General features: G+C 42.4%; 1 protein-coding gene across 2 annotated transcripts; it reads left to right on the forward strand.

Moving 5' to 3' along the window:
* The first annotated feature begins 654 nt into the window (after positions 1-654).
* On the forward strand, positions 655-9,323 carry STMN4 (stathmin 4). 2 transcript variants are annotated; one of them, XM_072143866.1, is made up of 6 exons: positions 655-758; positions 5,233-5,300; positions 6,496-6,591; positions 7,065-7,273; positions 8,006-8,208; positions 8,835-9,323. In XM_072143866.1, exons 2-5 carry the CDS (start codon positions 5,288-5,290, stop codon positions 8,204-8,206), a joined length of 519 nt encoding a protein of 172 aa, XP_071999967.1. In that variant the 5' UTR covers positions 655-758; positions 5,233-5,287; the 3' UTR covers positions 8,207-8,208; positions 8,835-9,323. The 2 variants fall into 2 exon arrangements, with proteins under 2 accessions (XP_071999967.1, XP_071999966.1); XM_072143865.1 differs by having other exon boundaries at positions 656-758; positions 8,006-8,197.
* Positions 9,324-15,729: the final 6,406 nt, after the last annotated feature.

The following is a 15,729-nucleotide window of genomic DNA, read 5'->3' on the forward strand; positions in this document are numbered from 1 at the left end:
TGTATATAATGATATATGTACAGCCGGTATAACCTGGGGATCTCCTGTATATAATGATATATGTACAGCCGGTATAACCTGGGGATCTCCTGTATATAATGATACATGTACAGCCGGTATAACCTGGGGATCTCCTGTATATAATGATACATGTACAGCCGGTATAACCTGGGGATCTCCTGTATATAATGATACATGTACAGCCGGTATAACCTGGGTGTCTCCTATATATAAGGATATATGTATAGCCGGTATAACCTGGGTGTCTCCTATATACAGTGATACTATGTTGCTGTAGATGATGTAATCTGTTATTTTTGTTTGTGTTTTATTACTATTCATAATATTAATGATACATTGATAATAAATCATACAATACAATGATGTCACTTCCCTGCAGTATGTGGTAATGTACAGATGATGATGTGATACAACCTGATGAGTAATTGGGTTTTCTTCCTCTGCCCGGTACAGACAGTATCTCACAGGTGAAGCTTTTTTATTTTTTTGCTGTGATGGAGGAGAAGGGTTTCTATGTGACATCATCCTTTTCCCTCTGTCTGAGCAGTTGTGTTGGGCAGAATGAGAATCCACAGGATGATGCCGTCCAATCAGACGCCTCGCCTGCGCAGCCAATCAGATGGCTTAGAAATGATGTCATGGGGAGAGCCGGGTATTGGTACTGATGCTGCCTCCATCTCTACAAGGGATTCAATCCAGGGAGGTGAAGGGAGAGGAGCAGTGTGCCCCACACAAAGGTGAGTGATACTCAGGAAGGCGCCAGACTAGAGATTTGTTATTTCTAAAAAAAATTTAAAATCTTATTTTTCTTTATTTAAAGTTAATTTGAAGGTGTTTGAATGTTATGCTTTTTAGTGTTTTATTATTTAGTAGTAGTATTGCTGTTAAATATTCCTTTTTTTTCTATTATTATTATTATTATTCTGGTTATTTTCTCTCTTTTATGCTGTCATAGTAGTATAATTTTTTTCTACTATTTTAGGGGCAGTTTTAAAATTGTTCTCCTTCTGCTTGTGGTGTATTTTGTACATTTTTATGCTATTTTCTGTACTGTTTGCATAGTATTGTCAGTATTATTATTTTTTTCCTATGTAGTTTTTCCATGCCATGATGTGCCCTCCCCTCTACCTGTATACAGGGGTGGGGTGTCAGGGGGTATATTAGGGTGCACAACTGGGTGCTGCCTCTCTACCTGTACACAGGGGTGGGGTGGCAGGGGGCATATTAGGGTGCACAACTGGGTGCTGCCTCTCTACCTGTACACAGGGGTGGGGTGGCAGGGGTTATATTAGGGTGCACAGCTGGGTGCTGCTTCTCTACCTGTACACTGGGGTGGGGTGGCAGGGGGTATATTAGGGTGCACAGCTGGGTGCTGCCTCTCTACCTGTACACTGGGGTGGCAGGGGGTATATTAGGGTGCACAGCTGGGTGCTGCCTCTCTACCTGTACACAGGGGTGGGGTGGCAGGGGGTATATTAGGGTGCACAGCTGGGTGCTGCCTCTCTACCTGTACACTGGGGTGGGGTGGCAGGGGGTATATTAGGGTGCACAGCTGGGTGCTGCCTCTCTACATGTACACTGGGGTGGGGTGTCAGGGGATATATTAGGGTGCACAGCTGGGTGCTGCCTCTCTACCTGTACACTGGGGTGGGGTGTCAGGGGATATATTAGGGTGCACAGCTGGGTGCTGCCTCTCTACCTGTACACAGGGTGGGCAGGGGATATATTAGGGTGCACAGCTGGGTGTTGCCTCGCTCAGTGATCAGACATGAGCCACATGTGTCTTCTCCTCGCCTCACACTGAGATGTCTGGGATCCGCGCTAGACATTACCTCATTGTCTGAAGGGGTTAACTTGATCAGAGAACAATTTTTTATTGTATTTTTTAACCTCTTGTGTACTGGAGAGAACCCTTATATTATCATGTGGTGAGGCATCCTCTGCCTGTGCCTCCATTTTTGAGGTTTGGGGCACATTATATCTCCTTTGCATCCGGTATATCCTGTAGCCTGTATATACAGCTGTGGGGGAACACCCAATGTACAGGGGAGACCTTATCCTGTCTGTGATCTGCAATCTTGTAATTTTGGCTGATTCCATGGAATATATTGTAGGAAAGATGTAATGACTGATGTAGGAGAGTGTTCACACACAGCGGTGATGTAATGGCACCGCGCCCCTCCCCCGCACTAGCCACATGTTCTGCAGTGCAGTCAGCGCTGATCCGAGTCCTACTAGTCTTATATGATGTCATTGCTGGGTCTGAAACTCACTGGGTGCGAGGCACGGCGTACCTCACAGGGTCATGGGGTTACACCCTAAGACCAGACCCTGGCGACCTCACCGAGGCTTCACATACTTAACACACGGTAGACCCGAATATTCGTGTCCAAAAAAATGTTATCACCTTAAATAACCTCCTAAGAGCATGAATATTTATTATTCTCCCGGTAGAAATCTCTCTAAAAAAAAAAAAAAAAAATTACAAAAAATTCTTGTTGATGTAAAAAATTTTTGGGAAACTTTTTTTTTGGAACAAAACAAATCCCCGGGTCGCTCCTACTCTGACTGTAAGTTTGAAGAAATCACGTGACCAGGACCGGTCATGTGACGCCTCGTGATGTCACATTCGCCTTCTGCGCAGCTTCCGGAGAAACTGAAACCTTATATTATTATTATTATTATTATTATTATTATTATTATTATTATTATTTTTATTTTTCCTATTTTGTGACAAAATAAAAAAAAAAACTAAAAAATTTAATAGATTTTAATGCAACCTTAAAAAATATAGTTAGGAATTATTTTTCCTGTAATTTTTTTTTTTTTTTTTGTGAATTTTTGTCGTGCAATTTATCTAATCCAATGTCTAATAATAACATGTATAATGGTTATAACTGTATAAATAATAAATGTATAAGAATATATAAAAAAAAATACAAATCTATTTATATACATAGAAAGATAAATAAAATATAAAGGAAATGTATAGAAAATAAAATGATTGATATAATACATGACACCCAGTTCTCCTTCTCTTACAGACCAGTTCACCTGCTGTGGAGTCCAGTGATAGCGCCATACTCTATATAGTGGTGAGAGAAGGTAACTGCAGCTCAGCTCCTATTGCAGTGAGTGGGAGCTGCAGTGACCTGGTTCGGCCACTACACAGAGGATGGCGCTGTCTGTGGTCTCCACATCAGGTGATTCCAACTTGTGGCTTTTCAGCTTTTGCAAAATACAATAAAACCCAGGATGTTGGTGTCAGGGGATGCTGGGAGTTGTAGTTTTGTAAGACTTGCCATGGACCCTACGTTCCTGTCTTCTCTATGTAATAACAGTGTCCTGGTTCTGATAAACACAGTGACATCACCCCGGATCACTTATTTTCCATCGGATGAGTCACATGTTTCCCTCTGGCAAAACATCCGCCACCAAGTGCTTAACCCCCATCATCCGCCCAGAGCGCGAGGACACATCATGTATTGTCACCATGTGACCCGCGAATCGGCTGTGTTATAGATCATAATATCAGGAATAAACAAGAGGCAACGAGGTCCTGATACTAGGGGGGCACGAGAGATGGGGGGTAGATAGATATGAGATAGAAAGAAAGATATGCGATAAATAGATAGGAGATAGATAGATAGATAGATGATAGATAGATAGATAGATAGATAGATAGATAGGAGATAGGAGATAGATAGATAGATGATAGAGAGAGAGATAGAGAGAGAGATAGATAGGAGATAGATAGATAGATAGATAGGAGATAGATAGGAGATAGGAGATAGATAGATAGATGATAGAGAGAGAGATAGAGAGAGAGATAGATAGGAGATAGATAGATAGATAGATAGATGATAGATAGGAGATAGAGAGAGAGATAGATAGATAGATAGATAGATAGATAGATAGATAGATAGATAGATAGGAGATAGATAAATAGATAGGGGATGGATGGATAGATAGGAGATAGATGGATAGATAGATAGATAGATAGATAGATAGATAGATAGATAGATAGATAGATAGGAGATAGATAGGGGATGGATGGATAGATAGGAGATAGATAGGGGATGGATGGATAGATAGATAGATAGGAGATGGATAGATAGATAGTGGATGGATGGATGGATGGATAGATGGATAGATGGATGGATGGATGGATAGATAGGAGATGGATGGATAGATAGGAGATGGATAGATAGATAGGAGATAGATAGGGGATGGATGGATAGATAGATAGATAGATAGATAGATAGATAGATAGGAGATGGATAGATAGATAGATAGATAGATAGATAGATAGGAGATGGATAGATAGATAGATAGGAGATGGATAGATAGATAGATAGATAGATAGATAGATAGATAGATAGATAGATAGGAGATGGATAGATAGATAGATAGATAGATAGGAGATGGATAGATAGATAGATAGGAGATGGATAGATGGATGGATGGATAGATAGATAGATAGATAGGAGATGGATAGATAGATAGATAGATAGATAGATAGATAGGAGATGGATAGATAGATAGATAGATAGATAGATAGATAGATAGATAGATAGATAGATAGGAGATGGATAGATAGATAGATAGGAGATGGATAGATATGAGATAGATGGATGGATAGATAGATAGGAGATGGATAGATAGATAGGGGATGGATGGACAGATAGGTAGATAGATAGATATTAGATAGATAGATAGATAGATAGATAGATAGGAGATAGATATTAGATAGATAGATAGGAGAAAGATGGATAGATAGGAGATAGATGGATGGATGGATAGGAGATAGATAGATGGGATAGATAGATAGGGGATGGATGGATAGATAGATAGGAGATAGATATTAGATAGATAGATAGGTAGATAGGAGATAGATGGATAGCTAGGAGATGGATATTAAAGATATATAGATCTATCTTTCTCCTATAAAATTATGGGAACACTATTGGCCATTCCTTGTGGCCGCTGGTTTTTGGCTTTGTTATTGCTGTAATCTGACACAACATCCGGGGACTTGGAGGCATCGGCTGGAGGAGGCATGGCAGGGACATGACAGACTGGGGGGTTGAGCTGAGGACGATGTTTCTCCTACTGAGGAGGAAGTAAAGGAGATATTTCTAGAACATTTGTCTTGTGTCTTGCTATTCCTGGATTGTCCCCGACTGTATCATCTTCTTTCCTCATGAATAGGTGATATACCTCATTCCATTATCCTCAGAGATCGCCAATCAAGAACCTCAGCACCATGACTCTGGCAGGTGAGACCCCTATATGAATCCAGAGCCCACATCAAAGCCCTACAGCAATATCAGGACCCTAAACTATAAGACCTCAGATACAAGCCTGTAACATAAATCTATTCAGACCAGACCTCTATATATAACAGAATCCGCACTACACAACTAAATTAATACAGACCTGAAAGGGAACCTGTCACCAGAAATGTGATTTTTAGCTGGTGACCGGTTCTTATAGCCTATGCTATGCTGATTTTAAAAAATATATCGTTGTCAGCATTCTGAATCATTTCAGTACTTAATAATAGTTTATTTCACATTACATTACTTACGCTCTGGCAGAAGAGGGTGGTGAGTCCCCATGGAGGGGCAGCTGCAGCCTGTGGTTGCTTGTGTCTCAGTCTCCTCTCCTCAGGACTCATGCAGCTCCCTCCCCACTTACTGTCATGTGCACTGAGCAAGGAGGGTGTCCCTCCCCTGGGGCTCACCACACGTTGCTGGTAGGGAGCCAGGTAATGTGAATTAAACTTGCATCAAGTACTGAAATGATCTAGAATGTTGACAAAGGCATTTTTACAATTAGCATAGATAGCACAGGCTATTGAAACCTGTCACCAGCTTAATTTTTTTCAAGAATGAATTGGGACACCACACCGATCGCCTAAATTCATTCAGAACCAAGGTCACAGCAATTCATTCAGACCGCAGACAAAGTTAATTCAGACTCTTAATGTAGACCCCAGGCCAGTCCCTTAATTTCATTCACACCGCGGACTGGACATTCTAAGTTAATTCAGACTTTTAAATTAATTCAGACCCCAGACCAACCCCCAAAGTTATTTCAGAACCCAAACTCTAATGGAGTCTGGTTCCTCAATCAGAACCGAGACCAAATCCTTAAATCCCACAGACCACAGGACGCAAGACAGACCTTAAATTAGACCTATAAATTGGACCGCATCTAGGATTCCAGATCAGACTGTGGGCCAGAACCCTTAATCAGATAGAAGACCCACAAACAAGACTTCTCAGTCCAACTACAGACCCTTAGTCCTTAGATAAAAGATTTACGATAGACCCCCAGGTCCCCAAATCATAAACCAGACCCCTGATATGGATCCTAGTCAGAAAATCCCCCAAAACAACTAAACCACTTACATCCCATCTTGTCTTGAATCCAAGAGTAAATTTTCTCTTTTTCATTTGTGCTCCGCAGCCTACAAGGAGAAGATGAAGGAGCTTCCTCTAGTGTCTCTGTTCTGTTCCTGTTTCCTCTCCGATCCCTCAAAGAAGCAAACGTACAAGTATGATGGTGAGTAGAGGCTAAGAAAGCAGTAAGGGTTTCAGAAATTACTGGGTCTCAAACCCAAAATGGGTCCTAATGGGACCTCCCAGTGATTGGGAGGTAGGTGCAGCCCTTGGCCAACAACCGTGATGGAACATGGCAACTGCTCCAACAGTCCTAGCAGCACAACTATATCAGTTGGTGCAGATGTTGCATCCGAACCCAAGAACCTCCCTCAAATAACCTACCATGATGGATGAGAGGTCCAAAAGTTGTATCATCTTTAATGAACACTAGATGTTTTAGACGCCCCATCACGGAAAGTCAAGACTGAATAGAACTCCTAGAACATTACGGTCTATTAGGACCATGGACAATCTAATTGGGTTGACTGCATACTACCGCATAGATATAGGTAGATAAGGATTGTTTTGATATATTTGGTTACTATTATGCAGAACAGTTACAACATCATAACCTATACCTCTCCCCCATTACAGCAGATACTGTGGACCTCACGTGGTGCGTTATCTCAGACATGGAAGTTATAGAGTTAAATAAGAGAGCCTCAGGACATGCCTTCGAAGTAATCCTAAAGCCACCTTCATTCGATGGAGTCCCGGAGTTCAACACTTCTCTCCCCCAGAAACGAGACCCATCGTTGGAGGAGATTCAGAAGAGACTTGAGGCGGCTGAAGAAAGACGCAGGGTAAATTGATGTTCTCTTTAAATATTTTGACCTCATCCTAGGTTTATTAGGGTCCAGGAGTTGGACAGCTCCATAGAGTTGAATTAGCTCCTATTACTTGAGGACCATTATTGGTCTCTGAATTCTCAGCTAAAGTTGGTAATGGTTCCTTTGTGGCTTTACAGCAGATGTAGGGAGTCCTACAAGGTGTTCTGGAAGGAACATCCAGGAGGTTGATAGCTACCAGTATCTGAAACCATCATAATGCCTTCAAAAAGTAGATCATCCATGACTAGATATCGCTGGTGGCATCAAAGATAGCATTTTCTAAGAGCTAATTTGTATTGTAGCTAATGAATGTGCCAATTTGGTTCTCCTCATGGCTTGGTCATGGAGGTGGACAATGCCCCATGCAGGAAGTTACAAACAACCTGGCCTAGTCATACCATAGTGATGTGATAAAGACTTGGTTCATCGCTTTGGGCTTGGGACCTTATAAGTTTAGCAGGTGTCTTGATGCCGCCATCACTGGTAAAAGGCCATGAGGGTTGGACAGTATTCAGAACTTCTAAACATACTTAAGCCTGAGACTGGTAGATCTTAAGAACTGGAAATCTTAAAAACTGGATATCTAGTTTGCAAATATTCCCAATTACCACCAGTAATTTAGGCTTCAGTCTGCAAAGAACTAGACAAAGCCTGAAGACGTCTTAAACCAGGGTGACTAAAATGACTCTTGTTTGCTTCCCTCAGTGTCAGGAGGCCGAGCTCCTCAAGCATCTGGCAGAGAAAAGAGAGCACGAGCGCGAAGTCATCCAGAAAGCCATAGAAGAAAACAACAACTTCATCAAAATGGCCAAGGAAAAACTCACGCAGAAAATGGAAGTCAACAAGGAGAACAGGGAAGCTCACTTAGCCGCTATGCTCGAACGTCTGCAGGAGAAGGTTAGTTAAAGGTTAGTTAAAATTGTTGCAATATGTTTTTCGCTTCCATTCCTGTCAATGTCTTCCAAGAGCCATAACATCTGGTGGCTTCATAGGCTACAGAGGAATTGTCTATCTCCAAACACTGACCTCTCGGTAACACAGATTTTGGTCATCCCTTCCAAGTCTGTTTGTTAACCAAAAGATTTGGTTGATTGGTCATGCACAAGAATGTGCCACCATCTCCAGTTTATCTATAAACTTCAGTGGAGATGGTAAGTAGACGACATCTGAAGACCAACTATCATGACCTATTCAACGGAGGTCAACAAACTAGTGGCTGGTCCAACCACATGAGTCAAGTTACTACTTTCATTGATCTCTATTGATACATTTCATATCATCTCGGCTCTAATCACACTACATTTTAGCCAAACTTGCACATTTTTACCAACCTATTACATTTTATTACTGAGAGGTTCTTTTTCTCAAGTTTTTTCGTCTTGCGACCAAAACACCTCCACTTCTGCTTCACTCAGCTTACCTATTTTAGGACCACACGAGGTTCGGAAAGTCAAATAAGGACATCGATTTTGTCAAGATCATCTGACAAGTGTTAATTTTTCTCTGACTAATCGTAAAATGATCTCCTTCCCAGGACAAACATGCAGAAGAAGTAAGGAAAAACAAAGAACTGAAGGAAGAAGCTTCGAGGTAGAAGGTGATGATGACTTTCACAATTTGGACTGAGGACCCCACTGGGTGCCCGAGTGGCGCAGCACAATGTTAAGCGACTGAGACTCTCTTTTGCTTTGTTTGTTTGTGAATGTCAAGAGATGACCGGCAAAGCCAACCTTTTTCAGACAGCGTAGGGCGGGGAATGGGATGATGTCATGGGAAGGGTTGGCCACCTCATCCGCAAGTCCTCAAGAGTCAAACCCATGAACCCTGCCTTCAACATTAACTTCACGTCAATGCGTTTATCCAGAATCCATATGTGATGGGGAAGGCGCCGGTGGTTTTCGGGCCACTTCTAGCGCAGATGAACCAAAACGATCTGTGTGTCTGCTATAGACGGGGCGGTTTATTGGCACTAATTTTCTATGTCTACCATTATGTCATCAATACATACGTTAATATCAGGTTATCAATCAGCCTCTGTGTCATTACTCAATGATTGGCATCTACAACCCTAAATACTGGCCACAACACTACCTGTACCCAACAATAAGACCTCTAAGTGGCCTACAACCTTCATCGCACTTCATCTCAATCTATGACGTCATACCTCAGCTCATTATCAACAAGCCCCCTACCACAGTCATAGCTGAGCCCAGAGTAAGGTTAGACAAAGAAGACTTACCAAATATCTATCCCTACTAAATGTATCCACTCACTCAAGGCAACATAGATTTGTAGGCCAAACTAAAAAGATGGTTCCTTATTGCAAGACTTCTGGCCCATGTGTATGGAAAAAACATATATGTCATATTGGATTGAGGTTCTTTAAGACCCCAGAGAAGAATCTAAGGCCACCATCCATATATACACAAAACAGATGACCACTAAGGTCTAATAGGTCATTTGTGACCAAATTGGAATGTCCTCTGCTATATCTTTAGAGATCAGTATCTCAGTATCATATTACCACTAGGTTCGCCAGAACATCATCTTCTAAACTGGTGGACCAGCGAGATCGGGGATTCAGACCAACACGATGATCATAACTCAAGCAATCGCAATGTAGCCCTTGAAAATGAGCCCTAACCTAATGGAACCTAATGAGCCAGTGGGTGAGAAGATGGCCCTAAGATCATGATAAAAGCTCATAAAATAACCTGGGTTGACCTACTTACTTCCACATGTAAGCAAACTTAGAAATAGTATGTACATAAGTCTTCTATCTCTGAAATCTTTATGGACCACCCACCAATGGATGAACTTAATCTCCTTGATGCTAGGACAGTGATGGTGAACCTTTTAGAGGCCGAGTGCCCAAACCCACTTATTTAAATGCAAAGTGCCAACGTGGCAATTTAAGCAGTAACATGTTGCTACCTGTTTTGTCACGGCTTTTAATTGTAATGGTATGCTGAGGACACCAATACAGTTAAAAGAAAGAGGAGACATTCAGATGATCATCCTTCCAGTGCCCCCTGAACAGTAAGAATTGCGGGGGCCCAGAGCAGGAGCTCCAATAATAATGCAGCTTTGTCTGGACCTCCTAGATCAGTGATGTTGAACCTTTTAGAGCCTAAGTGCCCAAACTTCAACCAAAAGCCACTTATTTACTGCAAAGCGCCAGCACAGCAATTTAAGCAGGAATTTATTTCTCCTTGTTCTTTGACAACTTTCAGTCGTTCAGCCTCCCAAGGACACCAACGCAGTTGTAAGGAGGAGGGCAAATTCATCTATCATTGTAGGAAGATTCTGTAAGAAGATTCCTTGAGTCCTGTCTGGTGAACTTCATGCTGGGGTGATGGCCTGGGTGCCCACAGAGAGGGCTCCGAGTGCCGCCTCTGGCACCAGTGCCATAGGTTCGCCACCACTGTCCACCACTGTCCTAGATCGCCACCACTGTCCTAGATCCTCCTGTAGTCCCAGGAAGCTAAAGATGTGTAGCTTTAAAATAGCACTATTCACAGTACATCCTGGGTGGCCAAGGACGGCAGGAGGAGGTTTTGAGTCCGGTCTGGAAACTCTGTGCAGGGTTAATGGCCTGGGTGCCACTCCTGGCACCAGTGCCATAGGTTCGCCACCACTGTGCTAGACATTAGGAGATGTAGAGTCATTAATTAAATGTGGTGTATAAGAGAGAAAGGTCCTGGGCTTTCCCTTTTTATGGAAGGGATATCTTCATACTTAGGAATATCACCGCTTCCAAACTTTGGGCCACAGAGGGAAACTGTTCCCTGATATGATTGGCACAAAGATAGGTCCTCACTAGTTCTCTTACCACAAATGGTCGTAGATTCTCAAAATCTCATCCCACAGTCTAGAATAATTTTACATCCTATTATCACCCAAGTCTACTGAACTACATGATACAAAAAATAGATGTCACACATGTGCTGACCACGTCTCATAGGTTTCCTATAGAGGAAAGGCTCTATTTATAAGATATAGGGGCAGATTTACTTACCCGGTCCATTCGCAATCCAGCGGCGCGTTCGCTACGATGGATTCGGGTCCGGCCGGGATTTATTAAGGTAGTCCCTCCGCCATCCACCAGGTGGCGCTGCTGCGATGAAAAGCATCGTTCACCGCAGTTCACCGAGCCGGGCTGAGTGAAGGTAAGCGCAAGCTCCGCAACAGATTTTAATTTTTTTTAATTTGGCGTTTTTTCCGAATCCATTGGGTTTTCGTTCGGCCACGCCCCACGATTTCCGTCGCGTGCATGCCGGCGCCGATGCACCACAATTTGATCGCAGCAATTCAGGGGAAATCGTCGCAAATCGGAAATATTCAGGTAACACGTCGCAAATACGCGAATCGGGCCCTTAGTAAATGACCCCCATAGTTTCGCAGCTGTGTGATATCCAAGAATTGGTCAAAAATCAAGAACCTTTTCAAGATTTAGGAACTCAGACCCAGTCCATACGTTAAGGTAAATGGATCCTTGATTGCAATGGACTCCACACAGATTGATTCTCATGGCTCAGAAAGAGTCCGTGGTCGTGTGAATATGGTCTGCGCCATAATTGTCATGGATCAAAAAAGGAATCACAAATGGATTTTTATGGTCCTCATAATGAATCATTCATATAGAACGAAGCAGTGTTGTTTCCTGCCCAGAACTACCGTTACGACCCCAAGTAGGACCAATCCCAGAATATTTTTGGAATTCTTTGAGGAAAAAAAAAATACATGTTGGGTTTTCTCCACTAAAGAGACTCCTAAGAATCTGGTTGTGGTGGGTCCAATCTGTAGGACCCTCGATGGTCGGCAGCATCCAATGTTCCTTCCAGCTGCCCTATAGTGATTTACAACTGCTGGGATTGGCTGTCCTGTTAGTTGTCCCATAATCCAGGGTCCTCCAGGATTGGCCGACCTGAAAGACACCCCCCCCAAGGTCCCATAGAATTTATAGTAGTGCAGGATGAACTCAAGGGGACTCAAGAGGTCCAAACCCAAGCAAAAATACAAGTAAAGTCCACACTAGATCTAGCATGTTGTTTGTATTGTGTCTTATAGGGTGTTACAGTGCGGTGTCTACATTGTAGCTGCTTCACCCAGAACGGGAAAGACACAGCAGCTGTAGGGGCAACGAATAAGACCCTGGTCCTACCGAGGGTTTTCAGAATAAGATAATGTGGAGACCGGCAGATATCACACGTCTGTGGTTACCAGTGTTACATCATCCCCCGTTACAGAACAGAATCCTCCAAATATATCCCAAGTGTCAGTGATGTGTATATATATATATACCTGCAGGAGGGGAGAGAACACTCATCCTGCTCTATAATAAGATCTCATTTACATCTGTCCAAACACATCCACCAGCAACACTGACTCAGGACACTGAGAAAATACAGGGGGGGGGGGGCATATAATTAACGAGTTTATAACATGTTATGTAAAAAATGTTTAGGATTTTACATCACAGCTTATCTCCTCCCCATCCCTGTACAATGACCTCTATATAGATAACACTGACCCATCATTACATCACTACTGACAATAGATGATGTCACAGCTTATCTCCTCCCCCTCCCTGTACAATGACCTCTATATAGATAACACTGACCCATCATTACATCACTACTGACAATAGATGATGTCACAGCTTATCTCCTTCCCCTCCCTGTACAATGTCCTCTATATAGATAACACTGACCCATCATTACATCACTACTGACAATAGATGATGTCACAGCTTATCTCCTCCCCTCCCTGTACAATGACCTCTATATAGATAACACTGACCCATCATTACATCACTACTGACAATAGATGATGTCACAGCTTATCTCCTCCCCCTCCCTGTACAATGACCTCTATATAGATAACACTGACCCATCATTACATCACTACTGACAATAGATGATGTCACAGCTTATCTCCTCCCCCTCCCTGTACAGTGACCTCTATATAGATAACACTGACACATCATTACATCACTACTGACAATAGATGATGTCACAGCTTATCTCCTCCCCCTCCTGTACAATGACCTCTATATAGATAACACTGACCCATCATTACATCACTACTGACAAAAGATGATGTCACAGCTTATCTCCTCCCCTCTCCCTGTACAATGACCTCTATATAGATAACACTGACCCATCATTACATCACTACTGACAATAGATGATGTCACAGCTTATCTCCTCCCCCTCCCTGTACAATGACCTCTATATAGATAACACTGACACATCATTACATCACTACTGACAATAGATGATGTCACAGCTTATCTCCTTCCCCTCCCTGTACAATGACCTCTATATAGATAACACTGACCCATCATTACATCACTACTGACAATAGATGATGTCACAGCTTATCTCCTCCCCCTCCCTGTACAATGACCTCTATATAGATAACACTGACCCATCATTACATCACTACTGACAATAGATGATGTCACAGCTTATCTCCTCCCCCTCCCTGTACAATGACCTCTATATAGATAACACTGACCCATCATTACATCACTACTGACAATAGATGATGTCACGGCTTATCTCCTCCCCTCCCTGTACAATGACCTCTATATAGATAACACTGACCCATCATTACATCACTACTGACAATAGATGATGTCACAGCTTATCTCCTCCTCCTCCCTGTACAATGTCCTCTATATAGATAACTGACCCATCATTACATCACTACTGACAATAGGTGATGTCACAGCTTATCTCCTCCCCCTCCCTGTACAATGACCTCTATATAGATAACACTGACCCATCATTACATCACTACTGACAATAGATGATGTCACAGCTTATCTCCTCCCCCCTCCCTGTACAATGTCCTTTATATAGATAACACTGACCCATCATTACATCACTACTGACAATAGATGATGTCACAGCTTATCTCCTCCCCCTCCCTGTACAGTGACCTCTATATAGATAACACTGACCCATCATTACATCACTACTGACAATAGATGATGTCACAGCTTATCTCCTCCCCCTCCCTGTACAATGACCTCTATATAGATAACACTGACCCATCATTACATCACTACTGACAATAGATGATGTCACAGCTTATCTCCTCCCCCTCCTGTACAATGACCTCTATATAGATAACACTGACCCCTCATTACATCACTACTGACAATAGATGATGTCACAGCTTATCTCCTCACCTCCCTGTACAATGACCTCTATATAGATAACACTGACCCATCATTACATCACTACTGACAATAGATGATGTCACAGCTTATCTCCTCCTCCTCCCTGTACAATGTCCTCTATATAGATAACTGACCCATCATTACATCACTACTGACAATAGGTGATGTCACAGCTTATCTCCTCCCCCTCCCTGTACAATGACCTCTATATAGATAACACTGACCCATCATTACATCACTACTGACAATAGATGATGTCACAGCTTATCTCCTCCCCCCTCCCTGTACAATGTCCTTTATATAGATAACACTGACCCATCATTACATCACTACTGACAATAGATGATGTCACAGCTTATCTCCTCCCCCTCCCTGTACAATGACCTCTATATAGATAACACTGACCCATCATTACATCACTACTGACAATAGATGATGTCACAGCTTATCTCCTCCCCCTCCCTATACAATGACCTCTGTATAGATAACACTGACCCATCATTACATCACTACTGACAATAGATGATGTCACAGCTTATCTCCTCCCCCTCCCTGTACAATGACCTCTATATAGATAACACTGACCCATCATTACATCACTACTGACAATAGATGAGGTTACAGCTTATCTCCTCCCCCTCCCTGTACAATGACCTCTATATAGATAACACTGACCCATCATTACATCACTACTGACAATAGATGATGTCACAGCTTATCTCCTCCCCCTCCTGTACAATGACCTCTATATAGATAACACTGACCCCTCATTACATCACTACTGACAATAGATGATGTCACAGATTATCTCCTCACCTCCCTGTACAATGACCTCTATATAGATAACACTGACCCATCATTACATCACTACTGACAATAGATGATGTCACAGCTTATCTCCTCCTCCTCCCTGTACAATGTCCTCTATATAGATAACTGACCCATCATTACATCACTACTGACAATAGGTGATGTCACAGCTTATCTCCTCCCCCTCCCTGTACAATGACCTCTATATAGATAACACTGACCCATCATTACATCACTACTGACAATAGATGATGTCACAGCTTATCTCCTCCCCCCTCCCTGTACAATGTCCTTTATATAGATAACACTGACCCATCATTACATCACTACTGACAATAGATGATGTCACAGCTTATCTCCTCCCCCTCCCTGTACAATGACCTCTATATAGATAACACTGACCCATCATTACATCACTACTGACAAT

Source organism: Engystomops pustulosus, chromosome 3, assembly GCF_040894005.1.
Source record: "Engystomops pustulosus chromosome 3, aEngPut4.maternal, whole genome shotgun sequence".
Taxonomy (NCBI): domain Eukaryota; kingdom Metazoa; phylum Chordata; class Amphibia; order Anura; family Leptodactylidae; genus Engystomops; species Engystomops pustulosus.

What these genes read in the sequence shown, in the direction of transcription:
- STMN4 (XM_072143865.1), top strand. An exon ending in GCAAACGTACAAGTATGATG is followed by an intron (nt 6,592 to 7,064) that starts GTGAGTAGAGGC and finishes CCCCCATTACAG; the next exon opens with CAGATACTGTGGACCTCACG. An exon ending in TCGAACGTCTGCAGGAGAAG is followed by an intron (nt 8,198 to 8,834) that starts GTTAGTTAAAGG and finishes TCTCCTTCCCAG; the next exon opens with GACAAACATGCAGAAGAAGT.